Below are 21,323 nucleotides of genomic sequence, written 5' to 3' on the forward strand. Positions count from 1 at the left end.
ATCTGTGGTCTGTCAGGGTTACTATAAGACCGTGATTAAGTGCCTACCTTCCTATGCTGTCTCTCTTGTCCTTGTAATCTAACGTTCCGAAATATTATAACCTCCTCCGGAGGTCTTGAGAACTGTACCCCTGGTGTCGTGTCATTTTAACCCAGCCGTTGTGTCCTTTCCTCAATTGATTTAGCGTAGCGCGACTCGGCCAACGTTCGAGTATAATCGGGTAAACTGTGCAGACGCGGTCATACCAAACCGCTCGGTAAACCAACATCCACAACCGCGTCTGTAACAAAAAGATAAAAAATAAAAAGGAGGAACAAAAATAACCATGAACTGAATAGTTCATTTTTACCTCCGCCACCTAAGGTGGACAGAGGTTATGTTTTCACCTATGTCTGTTTGTTTGTGTGCAGGATATCTCAAAAAGTTGTGGACGGATTCGGATTAAATTTGGTGGACAGGTTAGGTGTGTGACAAGGACGAATTGATTAGATTTTAGTGAAGATCTGAATCCGGATCCGCATACGAGAAACTTTTAAGTGATTCTTCACCATTGAGAGATGGAGCCAAAAACGTTACATAGCACAATATCTCAAAACGTTGTGGACGAGTTGAGACAAAGCGTGGGGGATGAGTTGGTTAGGTGACAAGAACAAGCCGATTAGATTTTGGTTCAGGTTTGGATGCAGATCCGGCCGATCAGCTCGTTTACAAAATGCAACCTAATCAACCTGACTGAGGTATGCGCTCTGCCAAGTACCCTTCTTGTTCAACATGTAACAATAAACCACCATTCAGATGTGCACCAGACACTCAAAGTGCAACACCAGGCCACAAAGGGCTTCCAGATGATGGGCTACAGCAAAGTGGCCTGTGAGTATCTTGGACAGCTGCACCAAAATGGGGCCTCTTTTTGTACAGAAGGTTGTGGATACAACTATCTGCTGCTGTCATTAGCTATGAAGAACTCAGTGGTAGCTTTGTATGCAATTCGGGATTATATTATACTATGTACTACGATTGCGTACTACGACACCTGAAGAAAACGACGGATAAAATATTGCATCTTGTCTGTATTCTATATTGTCCCTTTTATAATACCTTTTGCAAACACCATTCATCGATTGACTTAACATTAAATGCAGGCAAGCCACGTGCTCTCACACTGTCTCTCCATAAAAGCATCAACAATCAAACAATCCGATCCATTTCTCTGGACAGCCACTGGAAGAGGGGTGTAGTCCCTGGAACTCTTTGGCCTCCCTATCTGCCAAAACCTTTCATGTGAGAATCATATCACCAAACTGGCATCAATGAACAGGCCACAGTCAGCTGGGTATTTTCCATATAGTTAAAGCATTCCTGAGCCGCACTGGGCTCGTCACAATATACAAGGCTTTCATACATATACACAAAGAATTAAGTTAAGCACCCCCCCCGTTTTTTTACAACCTCGCACATTACAAGTTTGTTGTCGTCAAAACAGTGTAATATACCCATGATATTGCTATATTTTCTGGAGAAGTGATATTATGGTCACATAAAAACATAACAATCATGCCGTTTTCAATATTTTATTCTGAATAATTTAAGGTGAAATTTTTTGGGAATTTTAGGCATATTTTCACCTCAATTTAAGTATGGAGCTATAGGTCCATCACAGACAGTGTGGATGACGTTTATGTTTTCTAACGTACAGTCATTGTTCTGAGAAGACCTCTAGCGATCTTTGCGTCAATAACGTGTGTAGGACCCACGTGATCGGATCACTGACTCAACCAATCACTTTTTTTCACTTTGATCACTCAATTTCATCAATGGATAATTGCTAATGTCATACCAATCATTATTTGATCTCACATACCTTAGAATATATGCCAATGTATACATATACACAAAGAATATATATTAGGGGGTGCTTACCTTAATTCGTTGTGTAGGGGTGCTTAACTTAATTCTTTGTGTATACATCATTGGAGTATGGCACCCCACTCTCGGCTGGTGCTCCTGCTTCCCATCTTGTTCTTCTTAAGGCGGTTAAAAACAAGGTCTTCTATAACAATTGAATCTCAAGTCAGAGGCTAATTCCCAAGGATTGTCCCTCTCTGACTTGGCAGCAAGTTGGTGGGCTCTCCATTATATGCAAGCTTACACCTGGCCTCACTCTTTATACACTACATGACCAAAAGTATGTGGACACCCAAACATCGAACATCTCATTCCAAAATCATGGGCATTAATATGGAGTTTTTCCACCCCTTTGCTGCTATAACAACCTCCACTCTTCTGGGAAGGCTTTCCACTAGATGTTGGAACATTGCTGCAGGGATTTGCTTCTATTCAGTCACAAGAGCATTAGTGAGGTTGGGCACTGATGTTGGGCGATTAGGCCTAGCTCGCAGTCGGCGTTCCAATTCATCCCAAAGGTGTTCGATGGGGCTCAGGTCAGGGCTCTGTGCAGGCCAGTCAAGTTCTTCCACACTGATCTCAACAAACCATTTCGGTATGGACCTTGCTTTGTGCACGGGGGCATTGTCATGCTGAAACAGGAAAAGGCCTTCCCCAAACTATTGCCACAAAGTTGGAAGTACACAATCGTATAGAATGTCATTGTATGCTGTAGCATGAAGATTCCCTTCAGCGGAACCAAGGGGCCTAGCCCGAACCATGAAAAACAGCCCCAGACCATTATTCATCCTCCACCAAACTTTACAGTTGGCACTATGCATTCAAGCAGGTAGCGTTCTCCTGGCATCCGCCAAACCCAGTTTTGTCCGTCAGACTCCCGTCGGTGAAGCTTGATTCATTACTCCAGATAACGCGTTTCCACTGCTCCAGAGTCCAATGGTGGCGAGCTTTACACCACTCCAGGCGACACTTGGCATTGCGCATGGTGGTCTTAGGCTTGTGTGCGGCTGCTCAGCCATGGAAACCCATTTCATGAAACTCCCAACAAACAGTGGTTGTGCTGACATCGCTTCCAGAGGCAGTTTGGAACTCGGTAGTGAGTGTTGCAACCAAAGACAGACAAGTTTTACCGGCTACGCGCTTCAGCACTGGGCGGTCCCGTTCTGTGAGCTTGTGTAGCCTACCACTTCGTGGCTGAGCTGTTGTTGCTCCGAGATGTTTCCACTTCATAATAACAGCACTTACAGTTGACCGGGGCAGTTCTAGCAGTGCAGAAATTTGACGAACTGACTTGTTGGAAAGGTGGCATCCTACGACGGTGCCACATTGAAAGTCACTGAGCTCTTCAGTATGACCCATTCTACTGCCAATGTTTGTCTATGGAGATTGCATGGCTGTGTGCTTGATTATACAGGGGAGTCAAAAGTAGCGCCCGATTTCTGTTTTTTCGGCTGTCAGATTCTTTCTGGGATGTCATGTTAATAATTGTCTTGCAGACAATTATTGGCTTAGGGTACAAGATCAGGACTGTTATTTCCAGCAAGATGGAGCTCTACCTCATTATGGACGTCATGTTCGTCAGTGGCTTGATGAAAACTTTCCCGGAAAGTGGATCGGCCGCCGCGGTCCGATCGAGTGGCCGGCACGCTCCCCAGACCTTACACCTCCAGATTTCTTTCTTTGGGGGCTCATGAAAGACCTTGTTTATCGTGAAAAGCCTCGTACCATTCAGGAATTTAAGGCTCAAATCACTGCAAAGTTTGAGGAAATTGATATAGAACTCTGCAAGCGTGTGTGCCACTCTGTGCCTGCTCGGCTGCAATTGTGCATCGATCACGAGGGAGGGCACTTTGAAAATTGCAAGTAAAACAGCATGGTACACTTCCGTAATAATTTTCCCCCAAATAAATGGTTGGATAAACATGTCATTCATTTATTTCTACCTTCTTGTACACTGTAAGACAGACGCTGTCAACTGACAGAAATATATATATATATATAAACAGAAATCGGGCGCTACTTTTGACTCACCCTGTATATACCTGTCAGCAATGGGCGTGGCTGAAACAGCCAAATCCTCTAAATAGAAGGGGTGTCCGCATACTTTTTTTTTTTTTTTTCCTTTCTTTTTTTTTTGTATACAAGATCGAGGCTCGTGAAAGAGCGAACATTAATCACACAGAAAGACAAACCGACACATAAAACATATAACATCGGGAGCGGTAGACAAGATGGGGAGAGAGGGGGAAGGACACAAACACAACATTTGAGAGCAGGGACCGAGAGAAATGGAGACATCGAGAGATCTGAGAGAGGGCCAGGGCTTTGGGGGGGGCATGGGAAGGAGGGGGGGGGGTGGGAGAGGTATAAAACATATGGACACTGCCAGGACTTCCAGGAAAAAAGTTGGAATTTCAAACAAGGTGGATCTGGGGTGAATTAGCGGGGGTAGAAAAGATCAAGGTTTTGGATGGGGAAAGATAAGAGATGGTGGTGAACAGCTGTTTTAAAGACCTGGAGGGAGGAGTGGGATTGAAGGGAGTGAGGGAGTTTGTTCCAGAGGCGGGAGAAAAGAGGAATGAAAGAGTGAAGGTGAGCAGAGAGCCGAGATTTCGGCAGTTTAACCATCAGAGGGTTGCTGGCAGATCTTGTGCGACCTGTAGGAATATTTGGGGGACAGAGCGCAGAGAGAGCTGGGGGTGCAAGGCCGGAGAGGAGTCGGTAGAAGACAGAAAGACCACCTACCTGCCTGCGATGAGTGAGTGAAAGGCCCTCAGAGATAGCTTCATCGCGGGAGATTCCAATAATTCTGAAAGCTTTGGTTTCAACAGCGTGAAGCCGAGCTAGGTGTGAGGCAGGAGCACCGGCCCATAGGGGAGAACAGTATTCCATTGAGCTGCGGATGAAAGCCTTGTATGTGGTGAGGATCTCAGGTGTGCCGAGGAAGGACTTCGCACGACGGAGGATGCCCAGTCGGCGACTGGCTTTGGAGGCCAGCTTGGAAATATGGTTTTCCCAAGAAAGATCATGGCAGATAGTGAGACCCAAAAGCTTGAGCGACAGAACTTCTTGGAGAGGATTGTTGAGAAAGTAGATGGGAGGGTTGTCCAGTCGATCCTTTTGGAGAGACATAGTAAGAGTGTGAGATTTGTCAGGATTGAAAGACATGTTCCACTTGTTTGACCAGTCTGTGATTTTGTCCAAGTCTTCAGAGAGTGAGGAGGCTGCAGACTGCCGATCTGAGGGAAGAGGAATGGAGCGGCAGAGAGTGGAGTCATCAGCAAAGAGATAGAGAGGATTTTCAAGAGAGTCAGAGAGATCATTGATGAAGACCAGAAAAAGCACAGGGCCCAGAACACTGCCTTGGGGAACTCCAGCCTGAACAGGAAGAGGAGATGAGAGAAACCCATTCAGGGCCACACGTTGACGACGACTAGAGAGGAAGTCTGCCAGCCATGCGTGGAGATTTCCATGGATACCAAAGGAGGAGAGTTTGGTGAGCAGAGCGGGGTGCCAGACCGTATCGAAGGCACGTGATATGTCGAGGGAGACAGCTCTAATTTCCTGTTTGGCATTGAGGACCTCCATCCATTGTTGAGACAGCAGAAGCAGCATGTCCAGAGTAGAGTGACCTGGTCTGAAACCAAATTGATGATCAGAGATCAAGCCATTGGAGAGGAGGATAGATTTCATATCCGAAGCAATGATAGATTCCATGACTTTGCTGATAATTGGGAGAAGGCTGATTGGTCTGTAGTTGCTAGGATCTGTTTTTGCACCTTTTTGTGCAAAGCCGTGATGTTGGCTGATTTCCAAGCAGATGGCAGTTGACCTTGAGCAAAAGAGAGGGTGAAGAGAACAGAGAGAGGGTGAGATAGAGAGGGTGAGATAGAGTGGCAGAGCAGGATTTTAGGACCCGTGGGCTGATGCCGTCGGGTCCAGTTGCAGAATCAGAGTCGAGGGTTGACAGAAACTTTTCCACCTTGTCAGGAGGAAAGGCCACGGAGTCCAGGAGCAGCTGGGTGCGACTGGGTATGTTGGGTACAGAGAGGGATGGGTTTGGGACACAAGATTTAGAGGCAAACACAGAGTTGAGGCATTCAGTTTTTTCACGTGCGGAGTCAGCTGTGTAGCCGTTTGAGGTAAGGGAGGGGATGGAGGGGGAACAAACACCAGAAACGGATTTGACCAGACGCCACCAGGATTTGGAAGAGGGAGAAAGATAAGAGAGTTCGGTCTTGAGAACGGAGAGATATTGTTTCCTGGCTCTCCTGAGGGTGGACACACACTTGTTTCGGGCTTTGTGAAAGGAAATGAGATTTCCTTCCGTTGGATTTGCTTTCCAGGAGACGAAGGCAAGTTGTTTCTGGGCAACAGCCTCACCACAAGATTCCGTGTACCATGGACGGGAGGAAGGGTATGACAACTGAAGATGAGATGGGATAAATTTGTGCATGAGAGAGAGCAATTTACTTTGGAAGAATTCCCAGGATGAGTTGCTGTCAGAGGTGGTAGAGATGGGAGACCAGTCCAGATGATTGATGGCTGCTTGAAGACCGTGCCAGTTGGCCTGTGTGAAATGCCAGACTCGTCGACGCTGAGCAGGCTCCCTGAGGATGGTCAGAGAGATGTCCACTTTAACAAGGACATGATCAGATGATCCGATTGGAGCAGAAGAAGAGCAGCAGACATTTTCAGGGAAGTTAGTCATAACCAAGTCCAGAAGAGAAGATGCTCCATTGACTGAGATCCGGGTCGGGAAATTGACAGATTGTGTCAGTCCCAGTGAGTTGCAGAAGTCCTTTGCTGAGGAGCCATGGCTGGTGAGAGAGGTACCCATGCCCAGCCAACTGGCATGATGACAGTTGAAATCACCACATATGAGGAAGAGAGGGTTGGGATGAGGAGATAGAAGTTGGTCCATATTATCAGACAGCGAGATGTAGATTGATTCATCACTGTTTGGTGGACGGTACAACACACATATGAACAAGAGGTGGGAGCGAAGGGGAAGCCGTAGCCAGAGGTATTCCTGGGGGTGAGGTGGAGAGAGTGCAGTGCAGCACGAGTGAGGAAGAGAGTTTTTGATAAAGATAGCAACCCCACCTCCAGGACGAGGCTCAGGTCTATCATACCGGAGGAGGGAGTAGCCCGGGAGAGATACTAAGGAATCAGAGACATCATGAAGGAGGAAAGTTTCTGTTAAGCAGATCACGTCTGGTTTGACAGAAGCAACCTGTATGGAGAGATCAGTTAAGTTTGAACGAAGGCCCCGGATGTTTGAGGTCCATACCGTTAATGAAGAGGAAGGGGGAGCATCGGATACAGAACAGTGGGGAGGAGGGGTAGGGTAAGATGTGCAAGAGGTGGAAGAGGTAGGGAGAGCTGTTGAAGGTGTGTCAGAGATTTCAGAATAGCTCGGAGAGAGGGAAGGATGGGGCAGACAAAAGGTTTGATGGTGATTGGGTGAGGCACAATGAGGTGTTATTTGAGGAGGGGGAAGAGCGAGGCAGAAGGTTGGGGGAGATGGAGGTGAGAGTTGGAAGGGGGAAGAAGTGGGGAGGACGCTTTGAGGAGGGGGAGTGAGAGGGGAGAAATTGAGAAGAAATGAGGGTGGGGAGATTTGAAGGGGAGGGGTGAGGGGGGAGTTTGGGAGGGAAGGGACAAGGGGAGGGATTTGAAAGGGATGGGATATGGGGGAGATTTGGAGGGGAGGGGTGAGGGAGGAGTCTAGGACGGAAGGGGCGAGGGGGAGTCTTGGAGGCGAGGGGTGAGGGGGTAGTTTAGGAGGGAGGGGGCAAGGGGGGAGATTTGAAAGGGATGGGTGATGGGGAGGATTAGGAGGGGAGGGGAAAGGGGGAAGGTTTGAAAGGGATGGGTGATGGGGAAGATTTGGAGGGGAGGGGTGATGGGGAAGATTTGGAGGGGAGGGGTTATGGGGAAGATTTGGAGGGGAGGGGTGAGATTTGATATTAGAAAGTGTACGATTAATGGGAAACGAACATTTATTGCAAAATGAGTTTCTTGTGACCTTCGAGTTAAAAATACGTTTAAGGACGCTGGATGGAGGATGGAGTGCAGGAGAGTTTAGGGAATGTAGAAAAAAGGCACTATAGGAGATGGATATTTTTTTTTGGGATGAATAGATTTGGTGAGCAAGTCGAAAGCAGCCTTTTAAAGAAGAAGAAAAAGGTGTTATTATATATGACGGAATACATAACTTGAGGGGAAAGTGTAAATATTGAAGGTTAATAACAGTGAAAACTATCTGGGGAAATGGGGGAGAAACACGTGGTCGAAGAATGAACGAACGAATAAGAATGAATAAATGAATGAGAACAGAGAAGGAAATGCTGTTTTTTTTTGTTTGTTTTTTTTTGTTGTTTTTTTGAGTTGAGATTTACACAAGGAAGTAGGCTATGGGGTGAAAAGACTGGGAAAACAGAGAACGAAAGTTATTGGATCACAAACGATGGACCGCTGAGAGAAAAACAAAGCCTCAAGGTTGTACAGTGTACACTGTACAAGGCCTCAAGACTTTTGTTCATGTAGTGTACCGTCTCTTACTTCTAGTCTCCCTCAAGCCACCCAGGTCACAATAATTCCTCAAGAAACCCTCACCAGCTCACCATACCAAAGTTCAGCCTAGTTGCCCACCTGTATTCATTCAATTCAGTCAAACCCAACTGGGGAATAGGTTCCCTGTGCCTGGCTCATCCTCCATGCTTCGGCATTTCAAATGCGCTGTGCATCACTACCTCACATGCTCACCCATGCACTATAAAGGAAACATAAACAAAGTTACCAAATTAAAAGGAGTGATACTGTAAGTGGAAAAAAGTGTAATTAAATAAGTTAGATAATGGGGGAAAAGTTGGTTTCATGATTACTCAAAGTGAACATACCACATGTTGGAGTGTTGGCTCTTTTTTTAGGTCACAATTTAAAATACCTGTGAAGGTCTTCCAGCCTAAAGCAGAAAAGCCAATTAACCAAAAACAAGCCTTCTGTGTTGCAGCTAAAATTAACTTGAGGAAGGAGGAAGGACGTAACTAAGGCCGAAAAATTAAAATATGTCATGCATAGCACGATACGTGTGAAATCCATAAAATAGGTTGTTGGCCTATGATGACCTCACAAATAGTTGGGTATTGAATTCAGTGAACAGATATGCAAATCCTCTTCCAATTTCAAATTAATCTGATAAAAATTGAGGATTTTAGAAATGTGGCCTATGTTGACCGTTTGGCCCATGTTGACCTCAAAAATAGTTGGTGGTTGGTTTCACTAAGCTGATATGCAAATCCTATTCAGATTTTAAGTCAATCGGATGAAAATTGAGGATTTTAGAAATTTGAAAAAAAGTGGTTGACCTTTGGGCCTATGTTGACCTTGTGACCCATGTTGAGCTCAAAAATAGTTGGTGGTTGAATTCAATTTGCTGATATGAAAATCCTATTTTTTTTATATACTTGAAAAATCTTCGATAATCGCAAGTAATAAGTGTATTCCCCGTGACATACGACAGCAGAATAACATTCAAGCAGGGTCTGAAAACAGAACAAATGGATATTCACATTTTGGACTGATAAAAAGCTAACCTCATCGTGTACTTAAGCCGCACAAACTGTGGCGTTACATCATGTACAAGGTACAAATAAATCTGAAAAGATATAAAAGGATAATTTTAGTGTTAACTAAAAAAATTAAAATAACGATAAAAGGATAATTTAACGTAATGCCTCGAAGTCTTTTTTTCTGTGGCCGTAGGGTTTGGTGGGACGTAAGAACGTCAAATGGCATCGTACCTGCCTGCTTACGACCGGTGACATCCTGTGCCCTACGTCCGCCACAATGGCACTTCTAATGGACAAATCTGATGTCGAGTATTTTGACAGCAGCTGGAACTCCCACCAACAGGTCAGGAACGTTTATCCAGGGCCCATTTTATGCTGACAAGAAGGAGATTGTTGAACTGTCATGGTGGGGATACGTGCAAAGTTTTAAGAACGGCTGAAAATTTTCCTAATCCCTTCACGCCGACAAAGGGCCGTTGGCCGTTAACATTTACACTGCAGCGATCGACAATACTGCAAATTACTTCCGTGGCATTGATCTTTCACATCTAATCCGGAAACTTCCAAATCCGGCAGAAGTGGCCAGAAAAATGTGGTAACTTCCGGGAGATTGAAGAGAAAGAAAAAAAAAATTGGGTAAGATGTAATTGGGGTCGGTTGGGGTACTGGAAATGCATATATTTTTATATTAATCATGATAATGATGTATTATTAAAATTATATGAATTCAGTATTAAAATGATGCCAGAAAAATCCTGTATGGCAGGGCCACAAAAAAGGTACTTTTTTTTCTTCAAAAAATAAAAATGTCAAAAATGTCAAAATTGATACACTGTCGAGCGATCATATTAAATTTGCAACATCTGAAACTGGGTGTTAAAAAAAAGTTTCAGCATGTGATATGGCACATGACCGTTGCAGTGTCAAAGTTGTGGAAGATGCAACATAATTTCAAACAGAAAGAACAAAAGGGATTGCAGACCCTCGCCAGGACTTTTTCTGTGTGGTATATTTTGTGTGGCAAATAAATGGAAGAATGTACTATATGAAAGGTCGTTGATTCAAACTAAGGTCTACATAGTCTAGCTGTAAAGGTATAAAGGTCAAATGGTCTGGAGTTGTAAATTTCGAAAGGTGTGAAGGGTCGAAAGGTGTGAAGGGTCGAAAGGTGTGAAGGGTCGAAAGGCATGAAGGGTCAAGAGGTGCGAAGGGTCAAGAGGTGTGAAGGGTCAAGAGGTGTGAAGGGTCAAGAGGTGTGAAGGGTCAAAAGGTGTGAAGGGTCAAAAGGTGTGAAGGGTCAAAAGGTGTAAAAGTTGAAAGGTCTGAAAAGGTCGAAATGTCTGAAAAGGTCAAAAGGGTTGAAAAGGTCGAAATAGGTCTAAGGGGGCCAAAATTGTCCAAGGTGTTGAGAGGGTCTTAAAATGTTGAAGGGGTCTATAGGTGCAATTTAAGGTCTAAAAAGGGTGTAAAGGTCAAATGAGGTATAAAGGGTATTATGAGGTATAAAGGGTATTAAAAGGTCTGAAAGGTGTGAAGGTCTAAAGGTATAAAAGGGTTTAAAAGGAGTATAAGGGGTCATAAGGGTCTAATGGAGCATATATGGTCTTAGGATTCTAAAGGGTCTTCAAATATCTTAGGGGTCTTAAGACTTTTAAAGGTATATAGGGGTCTATAATGTAATGTTGGTGGGTGATTCGTGTGAAGCCACCCGGCTGCTGGTTGCATCATTTTTTTGTGGGCGTGTCTGGCACTGATACAATGCCTCTCTATAACCAGTTATCTGGTACTCATTTTACTGACACCTCGGAAGGATGACAGGCCGAGTCAACCCCACTTGGCTTTAATTCAACGGGATTCAAACTCAGGACCTTAGGATCCCTAGCCCACCTCCCTAACCATTAGGCCAAGACCAGGTTATCTATATAATAATACCGTAAGGACTCGACTTTGTTATCCCTTTTACGCCGCACCCAGTGACCCGATGCCCACGGCACTAATGCATTTTCCATCTACGAACCGCGCTCTTTGTTTATCACGTACAGCCATACTCGACAAATCTGAATTAGCCGACATTGGGGCCCAAAAGCATCCGATTAACTGCCGATACGACGCCATCTTACGACGCCATTGTATTGGCGTCTGCTGGGCGAAAGCAAAGCAAGCCGTCCGCTGATTGGACAGTCGAAGGCGACAGCAAGCCATCCACTGAGTGGACAATCCTGAGCATGCATTTGTGCCGGTGTCGTCGATCGCGGTGTACGCTAACCTCATCAGGTGGGTTTACCATAATTTCTTCCAACCGCACTCTTTGTTTATCACGTACAGCCATACTCGAAAAATCAGAGCAATAAATACGTTGTTCATATACGCACTCTTCATTCTCATCTTTCTTCCTAACTCTTACTCGGACAAGCAAATCCCCTCTGCCATCCATAATGGTACACTCTATCCATACACCACATCCTCCCTTCCGTGGATGTTCCACGGGTTTTACTCGAAAAATCTGAATTAGCCAACGTTGGGGCCCAAAAGCATCCGATTAACTGCCTATATGACGCCATCTTATTGGCGTCTGCTGGGTGAAGGCGAAGCAAGCCGTCCGCTGATTGGACAGTCGAAGGCGACAGCAAGCCATCCACTGAGTGGACAATCCCAGAGTGGTGCTATGCCGATTCCTATTACGAATCCATTCATTTTTCAAAAGTATATCGTAGCGTTGTCATTTAAGTAGATTGCAATAAATACGCTGTTCATATACGCACTCTTCATTCTCATCTTTCTTCCTAACTCTTACTCGGACAAGCAAATCCCCTATGCCATCCATAATGGTACACTCTATCCAAACACCACATCCTCCCTTCCGTGGATGTTCCACGGGTTTCGGCTAGTCTATATAATAATAGCGTCAGGACTCGACTTTGTTATCCCTTTTACGCCGCACCCAGTGACCCGATGCCCACGGCACTAATGGATTTACGATCTACGAACCGCGCTCTTTGTTTATCACGTACAGCCATCTCGAAAAATCTGAATTAGCCGACGTTGGGGCCCAAAAGCATCCGATACGACGCCATCTTACGACGCCATCATATTGGCGTCTGCTGGGCGAAGGCGAAAGCAAGCCGTCCACTGAGTGGACAATCCAGAGCATGCATTTGTGCCGGTGTCGGCGATCGTTGTTCATATACGCACTCTTCATTCTCATCTTTCTTCCTAACTCTTACTCGGACAAGCAAATCCCCTATGCCATCCATAATGGTACACTCTGTCCATACACCACATCCTCCCTTCCGTGGATGTTCCACGGGTTTCGGCTAGTAATGTAATTAATACACATGCTCGCATTCTGTGCGGATAAACAAATAAACCACCAAACTGACCGGAAATGTAATACCCTCTCCTCTGGCGAGGGTAACTAGAGCGAAGTCGATGGCACTTCATTGCAAATCCTCACACTTTCCACAAAATGCAAAGTTGAAAGGTGACAAAATGTTCCACCAGACATGACCCAATATCAAATTTTGAGTTGAAAAACTTTTTCCCATTTTGACGCCAGTGGCGCCTAACCCTAACCCCGCAACAACCCTAACCCTAACCCCGCAAAGAGTGAGTCCACCACGCCCTGGGACATGAACCAGGCGTCAAATCCCAAAAATCTTTACATATTTCATGTTTCCCACAACGTTGATTGTATATAGAAAGTTTAATTTTAAAATGGTTAAAAATGTGCCCGGAATTGCATTTTTGGGGTTTTTCACTTTTTACCTTCTACCCAACCGTTTAGGAGGAGATAGCGCAACAGACAGAGCTGATGACAATATCCCCCACATAAAAAAAAAGCATCAGGATAAATAGTTCACAAAAAAACAAAAACCCACAAAAGAGCACTAGATGAAGAAGAACCTTGCTAGGTATGGAGGCGTCTGCAGAAATATACTGCTCCAAGTCAGTTAGCTTGCAACCTGCCCCGCAAACATAACATGGTGTATCTGAGCATAAGGACGCTCTTACAAATATACAATGGAAAGTGCAGAAAGGAGGGTTCTGAGCAGAATCAAATTGTGTACATCAAGATCAAGTGCAGCTGCACATTGTTACAGCCGGACATGAACCAGACCTCACGGCCTCTGCGTCCCTTCTGTGCCAAGTAAGGTTAGTGCCAAAGCCGTGTAACCGTTAATTAATGATGGCACTTCATAACACGAGCCGTTCTGTAAACCTCAATGAGCAGACAACGAATCAAAAATGACGATCGGTCTTTGCAAAGTGATGGGCAAGCACATCATATCAGGTCAACAGAAAGGAATCGTACGCATTTCCTGTTGTTAAACGAAGCCATGAATGAAAAGTATAAAGCAATGTCACTAAAATGCCCCTGCAGAGACCTGCTCAGGTCCTGCCAGTTCGATCTGCACTTTCTCCAATTTGCAGGATCTGTCAAGGTGCAAACTCTCAGAAATAAAGCAACTTTCTCCATCTCATGTCAAGAAAACTGTATTCTATTAACAGAAACAGCTTTTTGCATCCTGTATAACAGTTAAAAAAATATCCTGTTGCTCTTCACCATCAAATCGGTGAGATGTCATCTGCCATGCTTCAGAGTTCAGAACAACCAATAATGAATATTAAACGTCAATACCATTCATTGACAGCTAAAAGCAAGTTTGTGCTTAATTTTTAAGCCCCCCCCCCCCTATGCAATATGCTAATACCTGTTGTAAGGTGAATTTCAAAAATTAGTGCCCCTAATTTTAATAGTACCCCAGAGTTTGAGACCCCCAAGAAGTACTAAACCACCATTTCGATTTTTTTTTTTTTTTACTTCCAATGTCCGAGCTGTATCTCGGAGCCGCCTGGGACCTTCTAATGGAATTTTGCATCAATAATGTGAATATAAAGTACATGGGTTGACAATCTTTTTTTTGACTGAACTATTTTTAAGGTCATGGCCTAATTATAGAGATTTTAACATTTTTCACCATAACTCGACTAAGGTTTGGCTGATCAGAACAAAATTGCCATTTCTAGATAGCCTAGAGAAAGGCGCATTTACGCTTAATGTACATCTTACCCCTCCGGGTTAAAGGTCATGGTCAAATGGTGGTCCGGTTAAAACAGGCATTTTTTGCCAATGCGGAATCTCAAAGACCACTCCCAGAATATCTCGATCAATCACTTCTTACACAACAGGTTCACCAAAACAGAAGTAAAAGCAAATTTACCTGCTTAGAGATACCTTGGAGAAGAAAATCAAGTATGGAGGAAACTGCAGCGATGTTTTCACAATTGTTCTGCTCGATCATCAACAACGGCTTCAGTAGCTCTGGGAGAAGCTGAAAGAGCTTCATGCAGACCTAGAAATTGGCACACCCACGTGCAAAGTGAGGAAACAAGTTATTCCAACAAATCAATAACACTGCAACGATTAGCTGTTATGTTAACTCATAACAGGTAATGCTTTATATTGTTATGTGTGTGGGGGTAGATGATGAATCTCATAGGAAAGTTAGGAATGTGCAAGTTTTAGTATGCTCCGAGTGTCGCGAAGAAGAAGAACCCACCTCAATGTTTCTAAGTAGTGTCAAATGTCCGGGTAAGTGTTTAGGTGTCTCCACACGGAGGAGTGGAGTTCCGCTAATTAATTATAGGGTCTGTGAGGTTAAATTCCCCTGTATGTGATTGCCTCCCTGTGGTGTTTCCCTGATGTTCTTATTACATTCGGCCAGCCAGCAAATGAAATGCCCAATAACTACAACGATCGCACTGTAAATGGACTCATTCGCTCACAACGCCGCCAGGTCCGACAAACCCGGCACATTTGCCGATCGGCACGCAAGCCCTGCCTCAGGGCGAACGACATGATTCGAACATTCCAGAAGGGAGATTAGACTCCGCCCCTGACAAATTGTAATGTGGAGACCACTCCCCGGCCTTCGTGATTGAGTAGCACTCGGTAATTGGACAGAGTGTGTGACATCATCGTGGAACATTCGAGAGTGAAGGAAAAAAAGACGCGGTCATGCCATCTTGCGCTCTCTCTTGGTCCTGACATTTGTTGAAGACGGTCACATTTTTATCTTGCTCTCTCTTCTGGTCATGAAGAGCTGGGCCCCTTTGTGCTGCCGACTGCATTTAACGGCCTCGCTTGAACAACAACGCTAAGTGCCGGGCACTATAAACCCCAATTTATTTTTACTTTTGTTTTCCCCGTGTTTGTATATGAGTCTGAGTGGAGGGTCCCTCATTTAGGAATTTTAGTTTTTATCTCACCTTTCATTGTTAATTTGCATTTGTTTTCATTAAATCATTATTTGTCGAATTTTACTTTCCTTGCATTGTGGATTTGTCACATTTTACTTTCCTTGTATTGTGGATTTTGCTTTCCCGTCTTGGTGTTTGTGGGTTCGGATTAACCCCTGTGTGTGTTCCGATCAGATAAGGCTCGAGCCTTCCCGCGTGCGCCAAAGATAATCCCGCCAGGGTTCGGAGTACGCCTTGGAGTTCAAGCTCGTTACCGCCATTCGTCCACTTGGGGTCTTAGCCCCGGGGACACGACAATATAATTATTATATTATTACCCTCGCCAGAGGAGAGCGTATTGCATTTGAGTCCGTTTGTTTGTCTGTTTGTCTATCCGCACAGAATAAATATGATTTTCTCTGCAACCGTTGGTCCAATTGACAGGAAATTTTCACCATAGGTGCAACTCCACCTGTATAATTTTTTAATGATAATTATGACGTCATAGGTCACGTGGTTCGGCCGCAATCTTGGAAAAATCGAAAAACTTTGCACCTCTATATCTCGGAAAGCGCTGAATAGAAAAAATTTGAGACATGGCTCATTGTAAAGAACTCTCCATGGGGAATAAAATATGTTAATGATGATGTCATAGGTGCCTCCATTATGACATCATAATTCGACAAGTACAAAACTTCATCCGATCAGGATGAAATTTCTTGAGCATAATCTAGGAATAGATTAGCTTAGAAAAAAAAATAATGATGACGTCATCGGTGACGTGGTTCGGCCGCCATATTTGTTTTAACACAAAAGCCTTAAAAACCACTGAAAATACATCCTGGCGAGGGTTTGCAATCTCCGATTGGTCTTTTTCTTGTTTTGTATGCAGCCTGTGGCTGCTGGTTGCATCATTCCTGGGAGTGTAGCTATGCCACTGATGCAGTGCCCCGTTTCCAGTCAGCTGGTACTCAGCTGGTTTCGCCGACCTCGGAAGGTTGACAGGGTGAGTCAACCCACCTGGTGTTATTTAACACCATGACAGGGGCTCAAACTCAAGACCCTAATATCTTAAGCCAGCCACCTTAACCGTTAAGCCAACACCAGGCTTTTATATAATTGAGATTGCATCATGTGACAAGAGGCAAGGAAAGATTTTTTTGAAAACATCATTATTTGCTGCAATTGGCAAAGCAATTCCATTGTGTTGCATTCATGGTCGTGCTGTTTCCGGAGTGTCAATGTTGCTGAAGTAGTTGCTTGACAGACAACACACTGGGCAGTTTGCCATTGCTTTTCCCAGTGGTGGGTAATCAGGGAATTTGGCTAGATTATTGACGCACAATGGCTTCATCTCTTCCGAACATAGTGTGGGATGTTTAACGTCCATCAGAGAGCGTTTTAGCAGATGGGACACCTGGCTTAACGTCCCAATCAAAGGATGGCGCACACATTGATGCAACGCCATGCCAGAGAAGCACCAGGATGACAGTTAATAGCCGGGTCAGTAACAGAACCGAGAAGACACAACAAAACAATTACTTTGGAATCAAATTTAAAAAATAAAAATTTCACAAGTAAATTTTAATAAGCCAATTTTACAAAGTACGTTTGCGTACAACGTCACAACACACCTTGGCTACACAGGTAGGAAGTTCTCCAGCAAGGCAGTCTGGATGCTGGAGCAGCTGGGATAATGTACAGGCAATCACTTTGAGCAAGGCCTGAAGATTATCCTCCAACACAGCTCGCCCCAGTAAGCTTCCCTCCAAAAAGGCAGACACTAAGCAGAGACAGGAAAAGAGACTGACAATTCTACGGAGTCGTTTTTGCTCGGGACCAGAGCACATCAAATTTAAAGTTCCAATAGTTCCCCAATTAAGACAAACCTCTGACATCTTTCCCACATTCCTGCCATCAACAAGCCTTCCATGTATTTCCCATGCTTCTCCCATCCCAACAAAGCAAACTTTCTTCGCTTGGCCTCAAAGTACTCACAAATGAGAGAACTTCAGATCTGAATCGCCATTGCACACCGCCGTGATAACGCAATGCGACACAACAAAGCCACTCAATACTTCCCCACAAATCACACCAAACGCACCCAATCTTCGACTGATATTACATTGAACAAATCGAAAGTGGTGCACCGCAGCAGTGCCCCAAAATATCTTAACCAAATCTGATCGCTATCAGGCACAGAAAGAGCAGCCATCAGGATCGAGGTCAGAAAGACGACACCAAGCACGCGAAGCAAGCTTGCCTGGGAAACCCACCTGTGAGGCAGTCAACTTGTGACAGGATCTGCGGCATGAAACAAACGCAGGAGCGTTACACGTGTGGAAGGGAGGAAAAAGGCTCAGGTTACATCTGCCACCAGGGCTCCATTTTCCTTTTTTTAACAATTCTCCACACTTCAACTCCTCAAGGGTGGGTTACTGAATATTAAAGCGGCTGGTAAAAAAAATAAAAAAATAAAAGCAGGCACCTCGGCATCAAGCACACCATTCAAGTTTTGAACAAAAAGGGTGGGTAATACACATCACAGAAATTTGCTTCCAACTATCCTCGGGCAACAAATTTTAAGTTCCCAAACTGTGACCAAATTGATTTGGATTACTTCGATTGCAATTATTTATAAATTATCACGGTCTTTTGCAAACGTTAAAAGCACAGCTTTCATGCAAATACGCTGCTTGTCAAGCTTAAGCTCGAGGCAAAAAATAAAAACCTCCTTTGCTCGCCGTGGCAACAGAGCAACAGCCCAGTGCACAACATGGGAGCTGTTCAATGTACAAGAAACAGTAATTATCCCCACACTTTTTAGGGAATATAAAAAATAAAAACGGGGAGGATATTGTAATCGGCTCCGCCTGTCTGTCTGTCTATCACACTATCTACTCCTAAACGGTTGTGCAGAAATTTAACAAACTTCATTGTTAAGATCACCATATAGAAATTTTCCGCCTCGCTCACCCGGGCGGTGTCAAAATGTGAAATACCAAAAATGCAATTGCTGCACATTTTAGAACATTTCTTATTGAAACTTTGTATATTTTTAATTCAAGGATACTTCTAAAGGGTAAATAAATCTAAAGGATAAATAATTCTAAAGCATAAATAATTCTAAAGGATAATTCGAATGTGTAATTCTAAATGGTAAATAAATCTAAAGGATAATTCAAAAGGCTAAATAAATCCAAAGGGTAATTCTAATGTGTAATTCTAAAGGGTAATTCTAAAGGGCAAATAAATCTAAAGGATAAATAATTCCAAAGGATAATTCTAAACGGTAAATAAATCCAAAGGAAAAATAATTCTAGAGGGTAATTCTAATGGGTAATTCTAAAGGGTAAATAAATTTAAAGGGTAAATAAATTTAAAGGGTAAATAAATCTGAAGGGTATTTCTAATGGGTAAATAAATCTAAAGGGTAATTTTAATGGGTAATTCTAAAGGGTAATTCTAATGGGTAATTCTAAAGAGTCATTCTAAAGGGTAATTCTAAAGGGTAATTCTAATGGGTAATTCTAAAGAGTCATTCTAAACTCTGAAGGGTAATTCCAAGGGATAATTCTAAAGGCTAATTATAATGGGAATTTTAATGGGTAATTCTAATGGGTAATTATAATGGGCAAATAAATCTAAAGGGTAATTCTAAATGGTCATTCTAATGGGTAATTCTAATGGGTAATTCTAATGGGTAATTCTAATGGGTAATTCTAAAGCGCCATTCTAAAGCGTCATTCTAAAGCGTCATTCTAAAGCGTCATTCTAAAGCGTCATTCTAAAGCGTCATTCCAAGGGATAATTCTAGAGGGTAATTATAGAGGGTAAATAAATCTAAAGGGTAATTCAAGAGGGTAATTTTAAATGGTAAATAAATCTAAAGGGTAATTCTAAAGGGTAAATATATCTAAAGGGTGTTTCTAAAGGGTAATTTCTTAAGGATACCGGTAATTCCAAGAAGTCCTAAAGGGTAATTATAAAGAGTTTTAAAGGGTCATTCTAATGGGTTTGGGTCATATCTACGCTTTGCCAATTTCATATTTAAAATGCCAAATTGCACTGCTTCCTTCAGACACGGATGTCATTTTTTTTGTATCTAAACTCTAAATGACTTCAATGACTTCAGGAACTTTGTTGCCTCCCCATGATTAAAATAAGTTTGTCCAAATCCATCCACAACTTTTTGAGATATCCTGCTTACTGACAAACTAAAGGTGGTTCTGCTTACTGACAAAAAAAAAGAAAAACAGAGAGACAGACAGACAGGGATGAAAACATAACCTCCGTCCACCAAAGGTAATTACCTCGGCTGAAATTTGGTTGGCAGGCTGGGAATGTGACAATGATGAATTGATTAGATTTTGGTGAAGATCCAGATCTGGGTCTGGAATTTTTAATTTTTCAAGTGATTCTTCACCATTGAGAGACAGGACCAAAACGATATATACCATGATATCTCAAAAATTATTGCATGAGTTACAACCAAACTAGGTGGATGAGTTGGATAGGTGACAAGAACAAGCCGATTAGATTTTGGTTCAGGTTTGGATGCAGATTGGGCCCATCAGTGGGATACAAAATGTAAACTGTTCAGCCTGGCAGAAGTATGCGCTCTATCGAGTGCCATTCTAATTATTGCTTTGGCGGTGCTCTTGCCCCGTACACGTGGCAAAGCACGTTGGACCCCTAAAAGATGGCTGTGCCAATTTATTCAGTTATTTAGCTTCAACAATGACTAGTACTCCCATTCAAATTGACCTTCTACACCCACCTGTAGAGAGGGTAAACAAAAATTTAAAAATAAATATATAATTAGTTAGAGCTGTTACGACTGTTTTCTTCAAAAATTATCCAACACGTGTGCAAGAAATCCCTTCTGGTTGGGATTTCCTCAACTTTGCAGCTAAACAACAAATATCAGTTCAGTTGTTGCTTTCACTACGGCGTCTGGTGCATCATTCAGAAGAGGATTACTCGGACCACAACCCAAGATGCACTTTGCCAGAAAAAAATAATGTTAAGTTTTCAAGGGACCAATAATCCGATTAATCATCGAGGGAATGTGTATGGTACTTAAAAATGCTACTTCTCTATTTATTACCCAAGCAATGCTGGGTTTCGAAATCTCAACTAACCTACTGATTTAAGGGGGAGAGGGGGTTAAAATACATTACATGTGGATACATGAGCAGGGATCAATAAGAAAATAAATAATTCGTACCAAACAGCAAAGCCATATAATGACGAATGGCAAATATGACTCCAAACCAGGCCTCGTGTCACGACGAGAAATTCTCCAGCAATGGTTTAAATGGCGGTTTAAATAGCAGAGCCGTGGCCAGCTTAGACAAATGCCGTCGGGATTAGACGCAATTTGGCTCCCCTTCCCCCACCCAAAATCTCCCGCCCCCACTCCGATTTCTGAAATGTCCCATTCATAATAGAATGTAGTCAACGTACTTTAAGCAAGAATAAAAACAACTCCATGACCACAAGAAGGTTTCCCTGGAGAAATACCAACAACTTGTTTTCAGAGCTGAGAGTGGAGATTTATTATTTATTATTACCAGGTACTATACCATATGCTCACAG

General features: G+C 43.4%; 3 protein-coding genes across 3 annotated transcripts in view; 2 read left to right on the forward strand and 1 right to left on the reverse strand.

Moving 5' to 3' along the window:
- The window catches only part of DTD1 (D-aminoacyl-tRNA deacylase 1), a 903,613-nt gene that overhangs the window by 270,192 nt on the left and 612,098 nt on the right, over positions 1–21,323 (forward strand). The window lies entirely within an intron of this gene.
- The window catches only part of THADA (THADA armadillo repeat containing), a 259,593-nt gene that overhangs the window by 195,994 nt on the left and 42,276 nt on the right, over positions 1–21,323 (reverse strand). The window contains exons 4-6 of the mRNA XM_078779098.1: positions 17,999–18,026; positions 17,357–17,505; positions 14,705–14,836 (exon numbers count right to left, since the gene is read on the reverse strand). Coding sequence (XP_078635224.1) covers positions 14,705–14,836; positions 17,357–17,505; positions 17,999–18,026 — 309 coding nt within the window. The remainder of the gene's footprint in view (positions 1–14,704; positions 14,837–17,356; positions 17,506–17,998; positions 18,027–21,323) is intronic.
- Positions 1–21,323, forward strand: part of BTBD7 (BTB domain containing 7) — a 643,025-nt gene that overhangs the window by 70,077 nt on the left and 551,625 nt on the right. The gene's annotated exons all lie outside the window — the stretch shown is intronic.

This window comes from Myxine glutinosa, chromosome 5 (assembly GCF_964187855.1).
Source record: "Myxine glutinosa chromosome 5, kmMyxGlut1.1, whole genome shotgun sequence".
Taxonomy (NCBI): Eukaryota; Metazoa; Chordata; class Myxini; order Myxiniformes; family Myxinidae; genus Myxine; species Myxine glutinosa.